Source organism: Arabidopsis lyrata (genome assembly GCF_000004255.2).
Source record: "Arabidopsis lyrata subsp. lyrata unplaced genomic scaffold ARALYscaffold_1, whole genome shotgun sequence".
Lineage (NCBI taxonomy): Eukaryota > Viridiplantae > Streptophyta > Magnoliopsida > Brassicales > Brassicaceae > Arabidopsis > Arabidopsis lyrata.
Window position 1 is genome coordinate 29718297 of NW_003302555.1, and position 24569 is coordinate 29742865.

Below are 24569 nucleotides of genomic sequence, written 5' to 3' on the forward strand. Positions count from 1 at the left end.
AGATTTCAACAATGGCTGCAAGCATCACCACCTTTGGACCTTGATACTACTAAATGCCAATGATGGTCTCAAGGGATTTTAATGTTAAAAATGGGACCAAACAAAACCAACATTCAGGAGAAACAGTCAAATCTAATTTGGTCAAACAAATATGTTTTGCAAGCGAATATTTTATTTACCACAATATTGACTTTTTTTCTTTTTAATGTTAAGAACAAAAAATAGAAAACCCACAAGTTTTCAAGTTTCATGTCGTCGTCCATGTTCTTCATCTTGGGACTTGGAAGAATCCTTTGGAGTTTCAGGTAATATCCAGCTCGAGCTCGTTGAACCACTCATGAAGCTCATTGCATTCTCGAATGTTCTCTCAGAGACGTAGCCTGGCTTCGCATTGGCTTCGGTTACCTCCACATCGCCGGTCAGCATACCTACCACTCGGGACATAGTTGGCCGTATTGCATGATCTGTTTGTGTGCACAAGAAAGCTACTCCTATTACACGTTTCACTTCTTCCTTGTCAAATTCTGTTAGATCCGGATCCACTAGTTCCAAATCACGCTTCTCTTGGTGTAGGCTCCATGCCTACACAACCCAAAGACTCAAATTATTCGCCAAAAATGGAATTAAAAAAAAAAGCCTGTGTTTGTAGGAAAAGTTAGATATATACCCATTCGAGAAGGTATTGTTTGTCATCATCCAATTCTGGAGAGGAGTTAGGCCTTCCGCTGACAACTTCCAGAGCCACTATACCAAAGGCAAACACATCCGTCTTCTCCGTAAGATGTCCAAGCATCACGTACTCTGGTGACAGATATCCGCTGCAATGCAACATTCAACAACTGTAAGTTTTAACCCATTTGACAAACCACATCCAATGTGAGGTTTTCAGGATACTTACATCGTCCCTGCAACTCGGGTACTTATGTGCGTCTTCTTATCATCATATAGTTTGGCCAACCCAAAATCAGAGAGTTTTGGGACCAGATCCGAGTCCAGCAGAATATTGCTTGCCTTCACATCCCTATGCACTATACGGGGATTTGACTCCTCATGCATATATGCTAAACCTTTTGCTACTCCCAAGCATATCTCGAAACGGTCTGACCAGCCAAGCTGCAAACTCTTTTCCTCTGCCACAATCATGCAACGTGTAAGCTAACAGCAGTGGGTTTTTTTTCACAAGGATAACACATGTAAGATCTCATGAGCTTACCGAATAGAGCTTGATCTAGACTGTTGTTTGAGAGGTATTCATATACAAGCATGCGCTGATTTCCCTCAATGCAGCATCCATACAATTTTACAAGGTTGCGATGCTGAACAGCTGATATAGTGGCAATCTCCGCAACAAATTGACCCTTTCCTTGCCTGGATGCAACTGACAATTGCTTCACAGCTATCTCTCTTCCGTCGTTCAGTTTTCCCTGTACCAATGGATATTTTTTAGAATATAGCTAATGGAAATATTTACATAACCTCCTAGTACACTACACTCCCCATATTGGTGTTTCATCACATTCTGTGTAGGGTCTTACCTTAAAAACAGGTCCAAATCCTCCCTCCCCAAGCTTGTTGGAAGGATCAAAATCTTGAGTTGCAGTTCTGAGTTCTGAGTAACTAAACGTGTAGGGCCTTATGTGCAGACTGTTTAGCACTGCATAAGAGTAATTAGTTGATAAGAACCAGTTAGAAGGTTACAGTTGTTCACGATTAGACTTTAATAATACTGCCACAACTAAGACTTTCTATTTACCTTCTTCATCAGCCGCCCTTTTCCTTTTCCTACGGATGAATAAGATGATAGCAATCACCAAGATACTTAACATTCCTGCCCCTACAATGGCCCCTACGATGATACCAATTTTTTTCTTGGATTTCGAGGGCAACTTATTTTTTACAGTAGGTATGAAATCTGCAGAGAAGAAAAGCTACTAGTTAGAAGAGACATTGGACTCTACGAAGATCATGAAAGTTTCTGATGTATACCTGGAGTTGCACTGATCGCTGAGACTAACGGCCCATAAGTGCCTTGAGCAGGAATACAGCAGGTCCCTTTTCCAGCCCAGAAAAGATGAATCTCAAGGTAATTTTCAGATACATTTGCTTTATAGACTCTTTGAATTACGCGGATACTAGAACCGTTAGCAGTTCTGTGCATGTCAAAATCCTTTTCAACAAGTTTTCCCTGAAAAACAAAAGAAACTCAGAGGTCAGAAACCATTTCTGAGAGAAGAATATAGTTCATGAGGAGTTGAGCCTTAAAAACGTTGCATCTTAAATTTTCACCCCCACTCGAACAAAATCTGTGCTACATCTTGTACCAGATACTCTAATAGAAAAGGATCTCTTGTATGCCAATGCTTATCAAGGATCTTCTCTCTCTGGTTCAAAAAAGTTACTACAGAGTACAGACATATTTCATATTATGATTACTTGAGATGACAGTATGATAATTATTTAACTCCACAAAAACAAAATAACAAATTCACAGAAAAGCCGAAATTAATGTTTGTAAGAATATGGGCAGAAGCTCAATGTAATAGTAGAGACCTGGACATATATGTCGAAAACTCGCCTTCCAAGACTTTTCCAGGTATTAGAACCTTGTATTTGTATCTCAGCAAACTGAACTGTTACACTATAGCCTCCATTTTCTAGCCCCAGTCCGTAATACCTTAAAGAAGATGCAGAGAGTCTCGCTGATTGAAAAAGCTCTGAGTCTGAAGTGTTTGCAAATCGTGTAGGCGAAACAAATATATATTGATTGCTGTTACTCCCAGTAAATAATCCTACATTGCTGACTGCCCATCTCTGTGTTTTACTTACGAAAAATGTAGCTGGTCCAAGTGCCCCCTCGTCCTTTTCATACAAAGCTCCACTACTAGACCTGATATCCGGGCCTCCACAATTGACGAAAAAGTTGAAATCTGGACACCCATTAAAAGAGAAGCATCTTAACCAACATGTTGTGTAATATTTGCATCCTAATATTCGAAATGCTAAAACTGAAATGACTTTCAAAACAGCATTTAGATGCACTTACATACTCCTTTCCCTCGATTGCAGCGGAAATTCTTCTGGAGGCAGTCCAGTCCGCGGAAAGCCCTAATAGAGAAAAAAACAAAAAGTACTAAAATGAGGAATATGGAATGTAGACTAACAGTTGTATGCTTGTAAAATAGAAATAACGTAGAACTTCAGGCACCAAGAAGAGCAAAAGATTCACAAAGTCACCTTCTGTTAGAACCTCCCACGGTAAAGTGGTTGGCAATCAGGTTACTGCAGAATAATACACACACAAAAGAAAACTTTTTATCAGCAAAAACAATGTATTATGTACCATGAAATTTAAGCACATAGTTCTCGAACTTACAGTTGCAAGTTTGGTAGGCGAACCCAAGAAGGAAGATCCCCTGCTAAATCATTGTATGACACATCTCTGCAGATAAAGCACTTTGAATTATATTGACAGGTTTTCAATACATATTTCCCAGAGGAAAAAACATTCCTTTGAATTGTATTGACAAGTTTTCAATACATATTACCCAGGGGGAGAAACATTCCTCTACATATATTTGTTACTCACATATTGCTAAGAGAGGGACTTTTTTGAGTGGGTAAGGAACCATTCAGCTTGTTATTTCCAAGAAACCTGAATGAAGGTAATGATAATTCTGCTCACTTAGTCTGCGAATCTTGAATAAGAGCATGTGATGGGAAAAATAAATATATTCTTACAAGTGAGTAAGCTGTCTTGAGTTGAAAAGCGGAGCTGGTATTTGCCCAGTTAGCTTGTTGAAACTCAAATCACTGGAGAACAAATAAAGAATATTGCTTGTAATTATTAAAGCCCTAGGTGCTTTATTTTAGAAAGTATATCATCTCAGTTTAGTAACAAAGAAGATATAGGATAACTTTTTGGAGAATCTTAAGATCTGGAACAAAATTTTGTGTCATCTTGTCTCATACTTACAGTTGTCGTAGCCACAAGTAATCTCCAATATTGGAAGGTATTGTGCCTGTGAGATTATTGTTCCTTAATACTCTGCATGATATTTGAAAAATGTCAAAAATACAGAGGAAAGGGAACAGCTAAAGGAGTTCATCAATATTAGGCAGAAGCTGAACAGAATTCCTTACAGGACACTTATAGATTTCATTTCTCGGATGAATTGAAGAGAAGAATTGATATTACTTATTTCACCTAGTCTCCTGCATTTTGGATTTCAGTCAGTATCGAGACAAAGAGCAAGTGGAAAAGTGAAGGATAAAAGAACATATATCCAGCACTTACAATTCTGTCAATGAAATTAAGTTCCCAAATGTAGATGGAATTGGACCACTCAAGTTAGTCCCCAGAATTCTCCTGCAGTAAAGAATGTTTCAATATATAGTGTGGTATACCATCAAGTGTTGATTATTAACCGTCACTCTGTACGTTGATAAGCGAAGGCATAAAAGAAAGAAATAAAGATTGAATGAATAATTGAAGAGCTGCAATATGAAATTTCTCACAGAGTAGTAAGTTTGGTCCAATTTCCTATGAAGTCTGGTATCTGACCTGTAAGTTGGATATCATTAATCCAGCTGAAACGAAATGAAAAAAAAAAAAGTCAAATCCAAAACTTATGAACAAATAGGAGTATTCTTTGTGTTTCTCAATGAGTAGCCAGATACAATAACAACCGACAACATTATAATAAAATACAACTCTTACGCTTCTTCCAAGTTCACAAAATTAGCAAATGATGAAGGAATTTCACCACTAAGTCCTGAACTTCCAATGTACCTATCACAAATATGAGAATCAATAAACTTATTGCATCTCGGAAGCACTTCAGTGTATAGACATTTGGTCTATTTGTAAGACATTTTAAGAGAAGTGAGGCTCTGATAGAGTGTTTGATGCAAGCAATACTAAATGTCACCACAGTTTTGGAGCTTCGTAGGAAGGAGCATGATGAACAAAGCATTGCATACACTTACATTTTCACTAGCCTCGTGCAATTTCCAATCTCAAGTGGTAGAGAACCGGAGAAATTATTCATATCAATCGCTCTGAGCTCAAAAAAAGGAAATAATCATTAGAATCTATCTGCGAAAACTAACGAGCCAGTTGAAAATATGATCAAATCCTCGAAGTCCTTACAATGATCTTAAATCAGTAAGCAGACCAATTTCTTTGGGAACTGGTCCAGACAATGCATTAGCCCCAAAAGTCCTGTGTTAAAAGAAAATGCTCACAAAGTCACAAAAGCATACAGTTTACAAGCTTGTCTGGGATCAAAGATTAAAGGGTTCAGTGCCTAACATCCACTGCATTCGATTCAGATTTCCAATGCCAGGAGACAGAGGACCAGTCAAGAAATTCTGATTTAGGTTCCTGCAAAAAATGGAAAATCGAGTGAGTGAGTGTGTTCCAAATGTAAATGCTTGGTAAATGAAGAATCATACAGATTTGAGATGTAAACAAGAGTCCAGAGGTCTTCAGGAATGGGTCCAGCAACATCCATACCACGAGCTCTCCTGTGACACACAAGAATTCGAATTTTTATTGTGAGTGAGGCAATGCGTCGAACAGGTGGAGGACAGCGAGAGAGAGAGAGAGAGAGAGAGAGAAACGTACAGAGCAACGATGCGGCAGATAGTGGAATCGACAAAAGAGCAGTCGCATTTGATGAGAGGATTGAAAGCTAAATTGTCGATGCTGACACTGTCGTCTATGGCGGCTCCGCTGCATAGTTCGCCGCTTATGTTCCATGCTTTCGTCGCCGTTATCTTCCACGTCCTGAAGATGTTGTTCAACGCCCGAGCTGCAAAATCATTTCCAATTTTCAAAATTAATTTTTGACCAAAAAAAAAAAAAAGTTAAGATTAATTCAATTTATTCTTCTGATTCCAACCAAAAAAAAAAAAAAAAACGATATATATTATATAAGTCATCATCATCGTCTCTTTCGAACTATAAGAAGAGTTTTTTTTTTTTTGGAAAATGAAAGTAAGAAAATTTGCCAAAAATGGGTCGATGATGATGATGATCTAAAACGAATTTTTAGCAAGTTTGGAGAACCTTCGTCAGGATCAGTAGTGGCTCTGGTTCGGTTCTGTGGTCTAACCACATGAAATAAACCAGACATGAGCACAAACCAAAGTACGAAGGAGAGAATTAATCTCGGCATATCGTCGACGACCAAAAGATGTGAGAGAGTCGGAGGGATCCAGAGCAAACCAACTAGCCATTTTTGTTCTTGTTATGCGTATAAATAAATAAATGTATATTATATGGTTTTAACTTTTGAATTTAACAGCCTAATTTCTTTTTAAAAAATAATAACATCGCCATGTGGGTAAAAAGCTTTTTCTGTATTTAGTTATCCAATAAACCAAAAAAGTGTGTCGGAAAGCCTTGGCCATTTTATCATTAGTCGTTGTTTACTCGTTAATCATTAGTATTAAACTAATGAATTAGGTGACCAAGTGTAAAAATGTCCGAATTTAAATCTGAAACTGCTGATTTGGGTTAGAACGGATCTAAACAAAGTTGGTTAATCGAACCGTATATGACATATCGATGACATGAGCCAGTTGTCTCATACGTGTTTCTTTTCTTCCACTTTGTATAAAATATTCATAATGATAAAGATAATACGTCTGATGCAATCCAATCGCTTATATATTAAACGACCATTAGCGATAGAACTATGATTATGACAAGGACGTCAAATACAAGTTAATACGTTTGACCATGTTTTAAAAACATTCTTGGTTACTACTTTTCTAACGAAAACAATAATACAATGTTTATCTGAATGACTTGATGAGTTGACTATAAGAGCAACCCCAATGATGGTTTTTAACCAAGTCTCTTCACGTTGGGACAACAAAAATATAATTATTTAATTGTGTGGGTTTCTTGAATAGTGAAGAAACTCTCTCCAAAATCTCTTATATAAGGTACATTGACATATTTTGGAGAGGGTTTCTTCACTATTCAAGAAATCCACACATTTTTTTATTAATACATTTTTTTTGTCTAAAATAAGAGACTTATGTTTAGAAACCATCAATGGGGTTGCTCTAAACTATATATGATTTTGCTTCTTTCATTTATATATTTTTATTTTTTACCAAAGTATCTTCACACACTCCCTGCCTGCACATTCTGTTTCTTGAATTTCTTTAAGCTTTGGCTCCAATCCTACTCTGCTCTTTAACTCAAACCAAATACAACTAATCATTTGGGTTGTGTTAAAGAATCTAGATAGCAAGTTCTGACTTGTTGTGGGTTTTACTTGCCAATCATCAGATAAGAGCCAAGGCTTAATATTCAAGAAACAGAAGATTCAGGAGAACGACTAACCAAACTTAGTCAGGTATATTCCTAGCTTGTTTCCGTTGTATATCTAAAACTAATATATTCTTAGCATTGGCGAAAAATATATATATATATATTCTTAGCATTAGTTTAATCCCTTACTTGCATCTAACTAGTAGCTATAAGATCGGTACTAGTCATCTTGAGATTAGTTGAGATGGTTCTATGTTTCAATGATAATGTGTCTATAATTAACTCTATATGTAACTTAGATGATTCTGGATATTAACGGAGGTGCTCTTACAAGCACCAGTTCCATTGTTGCTCGCAAAATTCCTCCTTATGATGCCTCTGCAAATACTCCTCGAGAAGCTTATCCTTTAGATAAAATCATTGAAAAGGAAGAATGGGACTTCGTTCAACAGGAATCTGTAGCAGTAACCAATGCTTACCCCTATATTTGTACGCAACAGATTGCACAAGTTGCGAGGATATCTAGGTTAAATTTGATTCTTTTATAGTATAATATACATTGGTGGACTTTAACATGCGATATATATCATGTTGGCTTGCACCACTTTTGCCTTTTCGTATTTGTTTCCTCTAATCAAAGAGATTTTGTGCTTGTATCTAGCTAGTTAATTTGATCGTCAAAGTTTCATCTATAGCTCAGATTCTTTATGCATTGGTTTCATTTTGTTTTGTTTGCAGGACGATTCCGAAAAGCAGATGTTTTCTGTTGCCTTATCGCTCCTCACTCATCTGGTTAAATTCAAGGACAAGAACTCAACAGATGGTCTTGATTCAGCTAAAGGCCATAAGTTTCGAGGAATCATTCGTCAGAAATGTTTGAGCTTGTTCAAGGATCCTGTCCCGAAGAAGTATGAGAAGATACCTATTGACAAGGCAAACCTTCTGATAAGATATGTTCTTGTGCTCGCCTTCATGAGCATAATTTCAAGACCGATCCAGAAGACATTGAGGAAACTGTTGGGGTCGGATTCCACCCGCACTGAGTCCGAGCTAGGAAATAATACCTCGGGCCGAATCATCAAAACCGGCTCGGGGAACACTGCCGAAACAGCTCGGGATCAATCATTGAACTGGCTCGGAGAATGTCGATTGATATGACTCGGGTCACCTTATACCGGCTCGGGGACGTTTGCCACGACAGCTCGGGAACCTATATGTCACCATGCCCGAGCTGAGCTTTCCTTCCACCCCGAGCCGACCTCACAAGTAGCCCGAGCCGCTTCTCTGAGAGTAGCCGAGCTCAATCGACGAAAAGTATCCGAGCCCAATCTTTTCAGAGTCTCCCCAGCTCGGCTCGGGAGTCATGCCATCATCCATGCAGCCCGAGCCGAAATCATAGACACCCGAGGCGAAATCATATTCGCCTCCAGAAGTATCATTTCTAAGCAAGATATCATTTCCGACATACTCAGAAATGATAAGAGAGAATCTAGAAGGATCGACTCAAATCAGGAAATCTTCCAAGAAACCCCGAAGAATAAGGAAACTATCCTAAACCCGCGATATTCTAGGCCGACTTCAAGATAAATGGAAATCTTCCGAGAATATCGTTGGAGAGGCGGTTTATCACCCCTATATAAAGAGACTCAAGGCTCAAGCAAAAGGCAAGCAATATCGCTCTAGAATTTACACTACGCAAAGCTCTCATAGCACAAACATCTTTTCTTTTACGATCAAACTCTTGTACGATCAAAACTACTCTTTTCATCAATAAGATCAAGAACACCATCTTTGGTTACAATTGTTTCTGTTGTTCTTTGAGAATTCACATTTATCGTATCCCTAAATTAAAACCCTAGACAAATCTCGATTATGTTAGTTTTGACTTCCACAGTTTGGCGCCGTCTGTGGGGATACTTTAGAATTCTCTTACCCTAAGACGCAGAACTCGATTACCGAAAAGGACGATGAACGAAGACGGTCGTCAGACACCACCAGCTGGAGGAGGGAACCCGGACCCTCCGAACCCTCAGAATCCTCAAGCCGATCCGACGATCATAGCGACTCTAGCCGAACTGAAAGACCTGATGGTTAAATTCCAGAAGAAAGCTGACGACCAAGAGAAAGCTAACAAAACCTTGGCGCAGCGAGTCGACGAAATCGCAACACGTGGGCAACAAAAAACCATGCGTTTCCAGACTCGGCCGCCACGAGCTCGGAGGGACTTGCCTGGCATCAACCCAACAAGACTCACGTTCGCGACACCAACCGACAACACCAGAGTCGCAACCCGAGCCGACCCTGCAAGACGCGAGAACCAAGATGATCCCACCGAGCCAGACACAGTGGACATGACGGACGAGCCAGATGATTTACAAGACGAGCGCACCCGAGCCGGAGCTAACTCCGCCGAGCGAACGGACCTTACTGATGACGAAGAAACTGAGGAAAACATAAGGTGGGCCGAAGAATCCGAAAGAGAAGACGAGCTAAGCAAGATCCGAGCCTCCCTAGCCAAGGCGGAAGCCGATATGAAGCTCGTCAAAACCCAGATTCATAGCGTTTCATCCTCCGCACCGAACATCGACCGAATTTTGGAAGAATCTCGGAATACGCCTTTCACCAAAAGAATTTCCGAAACGACGATGTCCAATCTGGGAAAGTTCAAAATCGACTCTTACAACGGATCAACCGACCCGAAGTGCCACATTAAATCGTTCGTGATATCTGTGGCCCGAGCCAGGTTCAAGCCCGGGGAAAAGGATGCAGGTCTATGCTTACTGTTCGTGGAACACCTCAAAGGACCCGCATTAGAGTGGTTTTCAAGATTGGAACGAAACTCGATTGACAGTTTCGACGAGCTGTCGACACTGTTCCTCAAGCAATACTCCGTGCTCATCGACCCCGGAACCTCCGACGCGGATCTGTGGTCCCTGTCTCAACAGCCCACCGAGCCGTTAAGAGATTTCCTCACAACCTTCAAATCGACGCTAGCCAAGGTCGAAAGAATTACAGATGTAGCCGCTCTTTCGGCTTTAAAGAAAGCTCTCTGGTACAAGTCAGAATTCAGGAAAGAGTTGAACCTGTCTAAACCAACAACAATTCGCGACGCGCTGCATCGAGCCTCGGATTTCGTCGCCCACGAAGAAGAGATGGCGCTGCTAGCAAAGAGGCATGAACCGACGAAACAGGCGCCCCGAGCCGAGAAAACCGAGAAAGCCTAAGCGACACCTCCAGTCCAGAAGAAGACACGTGAGAGCGGTATGTATACGCATCACGAAGGGCGCAATTTCTCAGGATACCATAACTACAAGATTGACACGCCCCGAGGTCGTGGCCGCGGTAGAGGCCGAGGCCGTGGGCGAGGAAGAGAGTCCTTCACCTGGACAAGGGATTAGGCACCGAGCAATGATCAAGAATATTGCGAACACCACAAAATTTTCGGCCACCATACCTCGAGATGCCGAAGCCTCGGAGCTAAGTTAGCAACCAAATTCCTAGCTGGAGAGCTCGGGACGAACGTCACTCTTGAGGATCTTGAGCCAGAGCCAGAGCCCGAGCAGACCAACCCGGGAAGAGACCCCGAACCAAGGAACCAGGAGTCTCAGAAAAGAACCCGGGGGTCGGAAGACAAAGACCGAGATGGTACGCGGCAAAAGGTTCTTACCATAATGGGTGGATCGCCATACTGTCCTGACACCGTAGCGGCAATCAAAGCTTATCAACACCGAGCCGAGACGCCTAGCAACTGGAGAAGACGCTCGATCGACCTAACGACGTGATCACATTCGAAGAAAGCGAGACAAACGGGCTCGACATGCCTCATAACGATCCAATCGTCGTCACATTAGCGATAGGTGACCATGATATTTACCGAGTATTAATTGACACCGGCAGCACCATTGACGTAATCTTTCGCGAAACGCTCCGACAAATGAACATCGACATGTCACAGGTGATTCCGACCTCGAGGCCTGTCCTCGGATTTTCAGGGGAAACTTTGATGACGCTTGGAACCATCCAACTACCAGTCCGAGCCGGCGAGGTAACAAAGATAGTCAACTTCTCAGTCACCGATGAACGTCATAATGGGAACTCCGTGGTTAAATCTAATGCGAGCTGTCGCATCAACATATCATATATGTGTCAAATTCCCGACCCCCAATGGCGTGAAAACGATCTGGGGCAGTCAGAAAAATTCTCGGATGTGTTTCATGGCAGCACACAAACTCCGAAACCCTGTCACTGAAGCGAAGGCTGAAACCAATCACAAGAAATCAAAACTTGGCCGGAGTGAAGAGAAGGCTATATCTAAACAGTTATAGTAATTACCGATCGAGGAGGCGCGCGAGGAGAAGAAGCCTACCTCGGATCCTATAATCTCCATTAGCCTCGACGACGAACGGCCCGAACGATGCGTGGAAATTGGCAGCGACTTAACCGAGGGAATCAAGACCGAGCTCATCTCATTCCTCAAAGAGAACATCAACACCTTCGCCTGGTCAGCTGAAGATCTACCTGGGGTAAGCATCGACGTAATCTGCCACGAGCTGAATGTTGACCCATCTTTCAAGCCCATCAAGCAGAAGCGAAGAAAATTGGGTCGGGATCGCGCAGATACCGTGAACGCCGAAGTAGAAAAGCTCCTGAAGATCGGCTCGATCTCCGAAGCAAGATATCCGGACTGTTTAGCAAATCCTGTCGTGGTTAAAAAGAAGAACGGCAAGTGGAGAGTCTGCGTCGATTTCACCGATCTGAACAAAGCTTGCCCTAAAGACAGTTTTCCACTCCCACATATCGATCGCTTAGTGGAAGCAACCGCGGGAAATAAGTTGCTATCATTCATGGATGCTTTCGCAGGATACAATCAGATTCTCATGCACCCCGACGATCGCGAGAAGACAGCATTCATCACAGACCGAGGTATCTACTGTTACAAAGTCATGCCCTTCGGACTCAAGAATGCTGGCGAAACGTATCAACGGCTCGTCAACAGGATGTTCTCCGAGCAGCTCGGGAAGACGATGGAAGTTTATATTGACGACATGTTAGTCAAATCCCTTAAAGAAAGCGATCACATAACCCATCTATGCGACTGTTTTCGCCAGCTCAACAAGCACAACATGAAGCTCAACCCGGCAAAATGTCGTTTCGCGGTAAAGTCGGGAGAATTCTTGGGATATCTCGTAACTCACCGAGGCATCGAGGCAAACCCGAAGAAAATCGATGCTCTACTGAATATGCCCTCACCACAGAACTAGCGCGAAGTCCAACGTCTCACCGGGAGAGTCGCAGCCTTGAACCGATTCATCTCGCGGTCCACTGACAAATGCCTGGCTTTCTACAATACTCTGCGCGGGAACAAGAAATTTGAATGGACCGATCGCTGCGAAGAAGCTTTCCAGGAACTGAAGAAGTATTTGGCTAATCCACCGGTGTTGGCCAAACCAGTCCCGGGCGAGCCATTATTTCTGTACATCGCAGTCTCTGATACGGCGATAAGTGGAGTCATAGTCAGGGAAGACAGAGGAGAGCAGAAGCCGATATTTTATGTCTCGCAAACTTTCACCGACGCAGAAACACGCTACCCGCAAACGGAAAAGCTCGCCCTCGCCGTAGTAATGTCAGCTCGGAAACTACGGCCATATTTCCAGTCTCACTCAATTGTCATCATGGCGCCCGTATCACTCCGAACCATCCTGCACAGTCCGAGCCAATCGGGACGCCTGGCCAAGTGGGCAGTAGAACTCAGCGAGTATGACATCGAATACAGGAACAAAACATGCGCGAAATCTCAAGTCACCCAACGCTAATTTTATCATCGAGCTGCCAACAGAGAACGCCCGAGAAAAGTCACCCAACGCTGTTTGGATCCTCCACGTCAACGGTTCATCCTCAAAACAAGGTTCTGGCGTCGGAATCCGCCTAGCATCACCAAAGGGAGAAATCCTTGAACAATCCTTTCGGCTAAATTTCGACGCGACTAACAACGTAGCTGAGTATGAAGCACTGATAGCAGGACTTAAGCTGGCTCGGGGACTTAAGATCAATAAGCTGCGAGCCTTTTGCGACTCCCAGCTCGTGGCTAATCAATTCAATGGAGAATACGCGGCTCGCGACGAACGAATGGAAGCGTATCTTGCTCTCACGCAAGACTTGGCGAAACAGTTCGGAGAGTTCGAGTTAACCAGAATCCCACGAGGTGAAAACACATCGGCCGATGCCTTAGCGGCTCTAGCTTCAACCTCCGACCTAAATCTGAAGAGAATCATACCGGTCGAGTTCATCGAAAAGCCGAGCATCGAAGATAATAGCAAGGATCAAGTTCTAACAGCTCGGGAGACAGAAGAACCGGAAGAAATGGACATCGAACTGCTAAACCAGCAAACTATAGATGCAACCGAGCCCAAATACGGAAGCGACGCCAAATGGATCGAAGCCATCCGAAGCTACATTGCCGATGGAGAAGTTCCTATTGAAAAATGGGCAGCTCGGAAGCTTAAGGCAAAAGCGGCTCGGTATACTCTGATCGACGGAGAACTCCTTAAATGGCAATTTTCCGGTCCCCTCCTTATCTGTGTCGAAGGAAATGAAGCTCGGAGAGTCATGGAAGAAGTACACGGTGGATCTTGCGGAAACCATTCTGGGGGGAGAGCCCTAGCTATAAAGATCAAACGCCATGGATATTTTTGGCCGACAATGGTCAAAGACTGCGAGAAGTTTTCTCAACGGTGTGACAAATGCCAGAGGCACGCACCAACCATTCATCAACCCGCCGAGCTCCTCTCTTCCATCACTTCGCCTTATCCGTTCATGCGATTTTCCATAGACATCATTGGACCTCTACACAACTCCAAGCAGAAGAAACTCGTCCTTGTACTGACAGACTACTTCTCCAAATGGATCAAAGCGGACTCCTACGCCAGCATCAAAGACGCGCAGGTCGAGAGCTTCGTCTGGAAGATCATCATATGCCGCCACGGGATACCTTACGAGATCGTTACAGATAACAGATCACAGTTTATTTCGGCTCGGTTCGAAGAATTCTGCGAGAAATGGGGAATTCGCCTCAGCAAGTCTACGCCTCGGTACCCTCAGGGAAACGGTCAAGCCGAAGCGGCAAATAAGATGATTCTCGACGGAATAAAAAAGCGCCTCGACGCGAAGAAAGGCCGCTGGGCCGACGAATTGGAAGGAGTATTATGGTCGCATAGAACCACGCCGCGGCGGGCCACGGGAGAAACGCCTTTCGCTCTTATCTACGGCATGGAGTGTGTGATTCCCACCGAAGCCGAGATCCCAGGACTAAGAAGACGTTTTCTCCCCGAGCAGGAAAATTCCAACACTCAGATAATGCTGGACGAGCTGGACTTAATTGACGAAAGAAGAGATTCGGCTTTGATCCGTATGCAGAACTATCATAATGCAACAGCTCGGTACTACAATTCTCACGTTAAGCATCGCCGTTTCCACGAAGGAGATCTCGTACTGCGCAAAGTTTTCCAGAATACCGCCGAGCAGAACGCAGGTAAGCTCGGCGCGAATTGGGAGGGACCTTACACGATCGCAAAGGTAATCCGTCCCGGTGTCTACGAACTCATCAACATGAATGGCAAGGCGGTACCTAGATCCTGGAACACAATGCATCTAAGGAAATATTACCGCTAAAAATCTAAGGTACGCATGTACTCGAACTACGGGGTGGCTTGATCCCTGAAAAGGGTACGTAGGCAGCTCGTCCTCGGACGAGTTTAGCTACCCCCCTAATTAAAAAAGGGGGGAGTGGGTCCGTATACATATACTCCCACTAAATTTTTCAAATTTTATAAGTTTTTACCCTTCGGATATTTATTTTTATCCACCTCGACATCTATCCCAAAATTCATCTCGGGAACCTTTACGGTCTCTTTATCGATCCACAAAGCCAACGGTTCGTTCGGACGATGGCCACGTCCACGAACAGAGAGCTCATTTCACCGTTTCGGTTACAGCGCGCTATATAAGCATTCAAGACAATTCGGTCGGAGATATCTTACCAAAGAAATTTGTCTTCAGAGAACCCAGTTAACTTCAACACTGGTACCCCGGTTCGCTTCTAAGCACTGGCATCGACTATATCAGCTCGGGTCGCAACCGATAAAGATTAGTCCCACGTAACCAAAACCCAGTTATCCTAACACTGGTGAACGATCCATTTTCACTTTCAGCTCAGAAGTTGAAACGGTTCGGAAGAATTAACCTCTTAACGTCACACGCTTGCAAAAATCCAGTTACCTTGACACTGGTGCGTAATTCGTTTCCTCGGCCCAGAAGTTAGAACGATTCGGAGAGATTAACTTCTCCATGAATAACCCAGATTTACGAAAACCCAGTTACTCAACACTGGTACCGAATTTGGTTCGGAAACATCTCTAGATAAACAAAAACAAGTCGAGCACTTAAAAAGAACATATATTCAGTGGATAAAGCCATCCAGGCATAAGTTTTTACAAAAGAAACTTGAAACATGAAACAAAAGAAAGAAGAGACGCCTCGGAATTATTCGTCTCGCTCCTCGACATGTGCTGCCGCAGGATTCAGAAACGTTCCCGCTTGATCGGTAACTCCGACTTCAACCGCGTCACTTTCCACTGAACTGTTCCCGAGGCTGTCATGGGTAGAGACAGGAGACACCGGAGGAACGGTCAAGTCTCTGAGCAGCTCAGCCCCCAGCCTGGCGTATTCAGCCTCGGCATCCCCATACTCCTCTTTCCATCTGGCGACCTCAAGCTTTTCATCTTTAATCCTTCCCCCGGATTCAAGCGCTTCGATCAGCTCGGCGTTGGCTTTCGCTTGAGAGAAGTATATGTATCGCTCGGAGACTTTGTCAAATTCAGCCAATTTCACCTCGGTCATCTTGACCTTCTCGACAAATTCCCCAGCAATCTTTCGCTCACCAGCTTTCTTCGCCCGGGCCACCTCGGTCTCGCGAAGAGCCTTCTCCTCGACAAGCAGGCGCCTGAGCCTCTCAATTTCCGCCTCGGCCTTCTGACGGACACGAACGTTCTCCTCGGCCTCTTTTCGCCTCGCCTCCTTTTCGGAAATAATCAGCGCTTCGGCAGTCCGTGTCGCTGTGACCGCCTCGGCAATCTTCCTCTCGGCTTCAGTCCGAGCAGCCTCAAATTGCTCCTGAGCCGCAGCATGCTCACGAGCTGCAGAATCGTAGGAATGAACCATAGTGTTCATCGAGGAGAAGGCCTGGAAAGCAAAGTGATAAAGACGTTAAAACATGAAAAAAGGCTACCTTATACTAAAAAGGGACTCGAACGCGTACCTTCAAAAAATTGGCCGCGGCCTAACCGTACCGCTCCGCCTCGAGCAAGCCCTCTGGAGCGGGAAGCAGCGGCCAGGCGCAGGAAGCGATAAGGTTGGCAGATGCAACCTTGTCTTGGTATATTGGCCGAGAGGAGCTGTGAGCCTGTTTCGACCTTTTACGCTTATCTCCGGAGTGTTCTCCTCGGGGATGCTTTCTCTTGGACCTGGTCTGCCCACCAGCAGGCAAACCAACCACCAATGTGTTTTCCGCCTCGGGAACCTGGCTAGCAACATCCCCAATCGGGATACCATCTGGCACCCCGGACAGAGCCATGGTGACAGCTAAATCAGCACCCGATTCTACGGGATCAACAATCACCTCGGGGACGGTAGTTGCCTCGGTCCCTGCTATAGCCTCGGGCGGAGCCACCGGTCCGAAAGCCGCCTGCTCTTCACGCGCCTTCTTCTCGGCGGCCTTCTTTTCCCTTAAGGACATCTTCACCCCTTGCATCTCCGTCAAAAAACTTAGCATTTGGTCTGAAGAAGATGAGGAAGTGGAACAGGACGCGCCGTGAAGAATCCTTAACGCCTTTTCAACCCTTCCTTGGGAAAAATGCTTAATCCAGTGACACTTCCGAGCAGCCAATTCCTCACGAATGCTGAACAGGTCCTCGGGAATACGATCCAGGAAGCTCGGGCCTCGATCTGCAAAAGAAAATCGAAACATCAATTAAAGCCAAGTTATAACAGAAAACAAACAAGAATCACGGATGAACTACCAATCTTTCTCCATTTTCCAATCATCTTTTCAAGGCAGCCCTCGGGGACACAATCTTCGTCAAGGGCGACGAAGAAGAAATGATCGGTGTACTTCTCATCTTTGCTCGGGAAGCCGCCGATAACCCTTCGCTTCGGACGTGGAGAAATATAATATCTCTCCATCTTACAGCTCAGAACACGGCGAATCTCCAGCTAATTCCTCAGATGATCAAGACCAATGTTGTTGTACGTCTCGAATCCACGTACTAAGATTCCAACTAAATGTCGACGGCCTCGGGTCGTGATCTGGGCCAAAGCAAGCTTATACGACCATAAGTACTCGATGATCGGCCTCGGGATTGGGAATTAAAGGAAGCAGAAGTAGAAGAATCCTTCGTACAAGGTAAAGAACCCTTCGGGAGGATCGTCGGCTCTCTCATTGGAAGTCGGCAATCGCAGAGTCACCCCTTCGCCAAAGTTGAAACGTGCTTTTAAATCCCGAAGTGAGTCTGAAGTCGACAGAGTGGAACCGGGAGGATCAGGTTTTTTCACCTTTTTAGCTCGGGTTTTCTTCCTTTGAGCCATGGTACCTTGAATCACCAACCGAAGTAGCCTAGCTCCCTCCTCGGGATCATAAGTAACCATCTCACCCTTCACCTCGGGCAAAACCGACGGCTCGGGCACATCCTGCCAGCGAGAAACTCCCGCCTCATCTGCAGCTGGAGGACGCCTGCTCCTTCTGTTCAAAACCTCCTTGGGGTCATCAGGGAGGTCTTCATCCCGAGCCGTGTCAGCAATTGCATCCCCCCGAGCCACAAACTAGCTCGGATCCCCTCGGTTTCCAGATAAAGACTCAGCACTACAGCTCGGCTCGGAATGACCCGACGCACTAACCTCGGATCCACCTGAACTGCTCCAAACCATCTTTCGTTTGTAAACTGGTATATTTCCGCCTCGGGAAGAACCACTTGAATCAGAGAGAGACATCAATCTGCTCGGGTAAATCAAAAGAACAACTGGAGAAACAGAATTCAGGGCGCCGGCAAAATCAACCTAGATCTAAACACAACGGCGCTACGAAAAAGAAAATCGGAAAAAGAATAAGCATAAACTAAATCAAGATCAGAGCGAAAGAAACAAACCTTAAGATTTTTGCTCGAAAATTGCAGAATTGAGGAAATAAATCGCGAGACGAGTATTTGTAGAACGCTTCGGCGCGTCGGGCGCGCGTGACTTCTCAAGAAAGAATTTCAACCGTCACACGCTAGAGGGAGATGAAGCGTCAAAGGAATTCGAATCATCAGAAGGACCCTTGGAGCATGGACAGTTTCGGCATACAGGGATTGGCTCGGAACGATGTTCAAACTGCTCGGACTAACAATCGTGAAGCTCATCACTTGCTCCTCAAGATGAAGAGCTGGGGGACTAACTGTTGGGGTCAGATTCCACCCGCACTGAGTCCGAGCTAGGAAATAATACCTCGGGCCAAATCATCAAAACCGGCTCGGGGAACACTGCCGAAACAGCTCGGGATCAATCATTGAACTGGCTCGGAGAATGTCGATTGATATGACTCGGGTCACCTTATACCGGCTCGGGGACGTTTGCCACGACAGCTCGGGAACCTATATGTCACCATGCCCGAGCTGAGCTTTCCTTCCACCCCGAGCCGACCTCACAAGTAGCCCGAGCCGCTTCTCTGAGAGTAGCCGAGCTCAATCGACGAAGAGTATCCGAGCCCAATCTTTTCAGAGTCTCCCCAGCTCGGCTCGGGAGTCATGCCATCATCCATGCAGCCCGAGCCGAAATCATAGACACCCGAGGCGAAATCATATTCGCCTCCAGAAGTATCATTTCTAAGCAAGATATCATTTCCGACATACTCGGAAATGATAAAAGAGAATCTAGAAGGATCGACTCAAATCAGGAAATCTTCCAAGAAACCTCGAAGAATAAGGAAACTATCCTAAACCCGCGATATTCTAGGCCGACTTCAAGATAAATGGAAATCTTCCGAGAATATCGTTGGAGAGGCGGTTTATCACCCCTATATAAAGAGACTCAAGGCTCAAGCAAAAGGCAAGCAATATCGCTCTAGAATTTACACTACGCAAAGCTCTCATAGCACAAACATCTTTTCTTTTACGATCAAACTCTTGTACGATCAAAACTACTCTTTTCATCAATAAGATCAAGAACACCATCTTTGGTTACAATTGTTTATGTTGTTCTTTGAGAATTCACATTTATCGTATCCCTAAATTAAAACCCTAGACAAATCTCGATTGTGTTAGTTTCGACTTCCACATTGTTAAACATACATTGGATGTGGGCTCAAACCACAAACAAGAAGCCCACCAAGAACCCAAGTCATTGTCTCAGTCAACAAAGTCTCCAACGGTAACCTTGACCAAAAGCAGAGCAACGACAAAGAGTACTGTCTCCACACCTCAACCAATCAAGCTGGCGAATAGATTTGCATCACTCTCGGATCAAGTGTCATAGCTGTCACCTGATGACTCATCATAGTCTAGATTGTTCTTAGTCTAGATTGTTCTTATCTCTTGTATAAAAGCAAAACTATGTCTAGGGTTTTGCCTATGAGATTTCAATATGAAAGTTTAAGTTTCTCATCTTTATCTCTTTCTTGAGTTATTTTACATGGTATCAGAGCCATGGCGGCTCAACCTTCTGCTGTCACTCAAGCTACTCTTTCTATTTCTCAGTGTGTCACACTCAAGCTAAATGATACAAATTACTTGTCTTGGAAACTTCAGTTTGAGAAGTTTCTCAACAGTCAGTTGCTTCTGGGCTATGTTACCGGTGCTTTGGCTCGTCCTCCTCCCACAGTGGTTGTCAGAAATGGAGAACAAGTCACAGAGGCCAACAATCCAGAGTTTCTCAAATGGATGCAGACCGATCAACTCATAATGGCGTGGATTTTTGGATCTCTGTGAGAAGATACTCTCAAAAGCGTCTATGGTCTCAGATCTTCACAGGAGGTATGGTTTTACCTAGCTAAGAAATTTAATCGGGTGTCAGCCACTAGAAAACTCGATATTCAGAGGAAGATTCAGACTACAATAAAAGGAACTAGGTCTCTGGCTCAGTACTTGTCAGAAATAAAAGCTCTTTGTGATCAACTAGACTCAATAGGTGCTCCTATCTCAGAACAAGAGAAAATCTATGGTGTCTTGTCTGGTGTTGGTAGGGAGTATGAGTCTATTGTCACTGTCATTGAGGAGTCTATGGACCTTCCAACAAGTCCCAGCTTTGAAGATGTTCTCTACAAACTCACCAACTTTGATGATAAGCTACAGAAGTATGAAGCTCCTACTGAAGTTAATCAACACCAAGCTTTCTACACTGCAACAGAGGCGAATCCAAATCAGGCCTTCTACACTGCTAGAGGAGGATACTCAGGTCGTGGAAGAGGCCAGAACCGAGGCAGTTTTCGTGGCAAGAACTCTTACTCCACTCAGGGACGTGGTTTCCCACAGCAGTTTGGTCAAGGTAGCGACAAGTCAACCTACGGACCTAATGATCAGAGACCTACCTGTCAAATATGTGGAAAATATGGTCATGCGGCTTACAAATGCTACAAGAGGTTTGATGAGAACTATCAGACAGAAGTAAAAGATTTCCCTCAGGCTATGGCTGCTATGAAGATCAATGACTCTCCTCAGTATCCAGGAGGTGGTTGGTACCCTGATTCTGCAGCTACTCATCATATAACCAACACTGCAGCAAATCTAAATGTGAGCCAACCTTATGAAGGAAATGACTCAGTCATAGTGGGGAATGGAGATTTCTTACCAATCACACACATTGGCTCTATTGCTCTTCCAGGTCTGACAGGTACATTACCTCTTAAAGATGTCTTAGTTTGCCCTGAAATTGCAAAATCTCTTCTCTCTGTTTCAAAATTGATAGATGATTATCCGTGTAAAATTGAGTTTGACAATGAGTCTGTGTGTGTTAAGGACAAAGTCATAAACCAGCTTCTCAGTCGGGGAAGCAAAAGTAATGGCTTGTACAGGTTGGAGAATCCTCAGTTCTTGGCGTTCTATTCATCCAGGCAACAGATTACAAGTGATGTTATTTGGCACAAGAGACTGGGGCATCCTCACCATCAAGTCATGCAACATCTATCTTCTATCAGTGCTATCTCTTTCAATAAGACTACTAAGTCAATGTGTGAAGCATGTCAACTAGGAAAAACGTGCAAGCTTCCTTTTTCAAGATCAGAGTTTCAAGCTAGCAGACCACTGGAGAGAATACATAGTGATGTCTGGGGTCCTGCACCTGTTACTTCAGTTCAGGGTTTCAGATTTTATGTTGTATTCATTGACAATTACTCAAGGTTCTGTTGGTTGTACCCACTTAAGTTGAAATCTGATGTTTCTGAAGTTTTTAAGAGTTTTCAATCTCTGGTGGAGAATCAGTTTAATCAGAAAATCAAGATTTTTCAAAGTGATGGAGGTGGAGAGTTTGTTAATAGACAACTCCAAAATCATTTTACTGCTTGTGGCATTCAACACATCATGTCTTGCCCTTACACACATTGACTTGCAGAGAGGAAACATAGACATTTAATGGAGCTTGGTATGTCTATGTTGTTTCACAGTCACCTTCCTCAAAATCTCTGGGTTGATGCTATATTCACTACCAACTTTCTAAGCAACCTACTACCTACCACCACTCATGAGAAGATGCAGAGTCCATTTGAAGTCTTGAATGGAGTTCGACCAGTCTACACAGCTCTAAGAGTCTTCGGATGTGCTTGTTACCCATATCTCAGACCCTACAGTAAAAACAAGTTTGATCCTAAGTCCTTATTGTGTGTTTTTCTGGGCTATACAGAGCAATATAAAGGGTACAGGTGTCTTCATCCTCCTACAGGACGTGTATACATCAGTCGACATGTTCTCTTTGATGAGACAAGGTTTCCCTATACAGATACTTACCAGAATTTGGTGTCTCCTGCAACAACTCCTCTGATGCAGGCTTGGTCTTTGGGCTCAGTTCAGAATGAGAATGAAGAGGGGTCAGAAGAGACTACAGAAGAAGAGCTTCTCACTCCAATGTTACCTGATAACTCCACACAGCAAGTGAATGTGCATCCAGAACCTAGAGAAAGAGACAATATCTCACCTCTACATTCAACTCAGAATCACAATGACATGACTGAAAACTATCAAGACGACAATGCTCAGACTTCTCAAGAAACCAACATGCACAGTATGATCACCAGAGGGAAGCAAGGAATACGTAAACCAAATCCAAGATATGTCTTAATTACTGTCAAGGGTCTACCAGAAGAGCCAAAATCAGTTCAAGAGGCTCTAAAACGTCCAGGATGGACTGAAGCCTGTGAAGAAGAGATTGAAACATGTCATTCTACTAACACATGGAGTTTAGTTCCCAAACCTGCAAATGTGAATCTATTAGGAAGCCGATGGATTTTCAAGACAAAGATTAATGCAGATGGAACTTTGGATAAACTCAGAGCAAGGTTAGTTGCAAAGGGATATGAACAGGAAGAAGGAATTGATTTCTTGGAAACTTACAGCCCTGTGGTAAGGACTGCAACAGTAAGAATGGTCTTACACACTGCAGTTGTTGAAAAATGGGATATCAAACAATTGGATGTGAAAAATGCATTCTTACACGGGGATTTACAAGAGAAGGTCTATATGAGACAACCACCTGGTTTTGAAGATCCTGAAAAGCCAGATCATGTTTGCTTACTTCACAAAGCTATCTATGGGTTAAAACAGGCTCCAAGGGCATGGTTTGATAAATTTAGTTCTTACTTGATTGAATTTGGCTTTGTCTGCAGTACAGGTGATCCATCTTTGTTTGTTTACCAACAACAACAAAGTGTCATGCTACTGCTTCTATACGTTGATGATATGGTGCTGACTGGCAATGATTCAGGATTAGTGTCCAAGTTGCTGAGTAAGCTAAATGAGAAGTTTATGATGAAAGATATGGGTCCTCTCAAGTACTTTCTTGGAATTCAAGCTCAGTTTACACCAAAGGGTTTGTTTCTGAATCAAGAAAAGTATGCTAGGGATCTACTGGAAACTGCAGGGATGTTGGATTGTGCTCCCATGCCTACTCCACTGCCAGTGCAAATAGACAGAATGCCTCATCAAAATGAAGTGTTTCAAGATCCAACTTACTTCAGATGTCTAGCAGGTAAGCTCCAATACCTGACATTAACAAGACCTGACATTCAGTTTGCAGTGAATTACATATGTCAGAAAATGCATATACCATCAGTCTCTGATTTCAACCTTTTGAAAAGAGTGCTAAGATACCTAAAAGGGACTTTGAAGATGGGGTTGTATCTCACATCAGAGACAGACTATACTCCCAGAGCCTACTGTGATAGTGATCATGCAGGCTGCAAACAAACAAGAAGGTCCACTGGAGGATTTTGTACATTCCTTGGGTCTAATATCATCTCTTGGTCAGCAAAACGTCAGCCTACAGTAGCAAGGTCCTCCACTAAAGCAGAATACAGATGTGTGTCTGATACAGCTGCAGAACTTTCATGGATTGTAGCTCTGATGAAGGAAATTGGTCTACCTCAAACAAATATACCAGAAATCTACTGTGACAACTTATCAGCCGTGTACTTGTCAGCCAATCCAGTCCTACATACAAGGAGCAAACATTTTGCCACACACTTCCACTATGCAAGAGAAATGGTGGCTATGGGGACTCTCATTGTCAAGCATATACCAGCACATCTTCAGATTGCAGACATCTTCACAAAGTCGTTGCCTCAGTCTAGCTTCTTCTCTCTTCGATTCAAACTCGGTGTGGATTATCCTCCCACCTCGAGTTTGCAGGGGAATGTTAAACATACATTGGATGTGGGCTCAAACCACAAACAAGAAGCCCACCAAGAACCCAAGTCATTGTCTCAGTCAACAAAGTCTCCAACGGTAACCTTGACCAAAAGCAGAGCAACGACAAAGAGTACTGTCTCCACACCTCAACCAATCAAGCTGGCGAATAGATTTGCATCACTCTCGGATCAAGTGTCATAGCTGTCACCTGATGACTCATCATAGTCTAGATTGTTCTTAGTCTAGATTGTTCTTATCTCTTGTATAAAAGCAAAACTATGTCTAGGGTTTTGCCTATGAGATTTCAATATGAAAGTTTAAGTTTCTCATCTTTATCTCTTTCTTGAGTTATTTTACACACATAA

The 24569-nt window shown here is 43.6% G+C and overlaps 1 protein-coding gene across 1 annotated transcript; it reads right to left on the reverse strand.

The window, feature by feature from the left end:
* Window positions 1-112: 112 nt before the first annotated feature.
* Window positions 113-6255, reverse strand: LOC9330624 (probable LRR receptor-like serine/threonine-protein kinase At1g56140). The gene is made up of 24 exons (XM_021012261.1): window positions 6071-6255; window positions 5627-5813; window positions 5455-5526; window positions 5312-5383; window positions 5150-5221; window positions 4987-5058; window positions 4718-4789; window positions 4516-4587; window positions 4295-4366; window positions 4141-4212; window positions 3974-4045; window positions 3739-3810; window positions 3587-3652; window positions 3374-3439; window positions 3235-3279; window positions 3044-3105; window positions 2551-2927; window positions 1987-2185; window positions 1754-1912; window positions 1536-1654; window positions 1214-1424; window positions 899-1130; window positions 668-818; window positions 113-582 (listed from the first exon to the last, which is right to left on the reverse strand). Exons 1-24 carry the CDS (start codon window positions 6177-6179, stop codon window positions 241-243), a joined length of 3045 nt encoding a protein of 1014 aa, XP_020867920.1. The 5' UTR covers window positions 6180-6255; the 3' UTR covers window positions 113-240.
* Between the last annotated feature and the right edge of the window lie 18314 nt (window positions 6256-24569).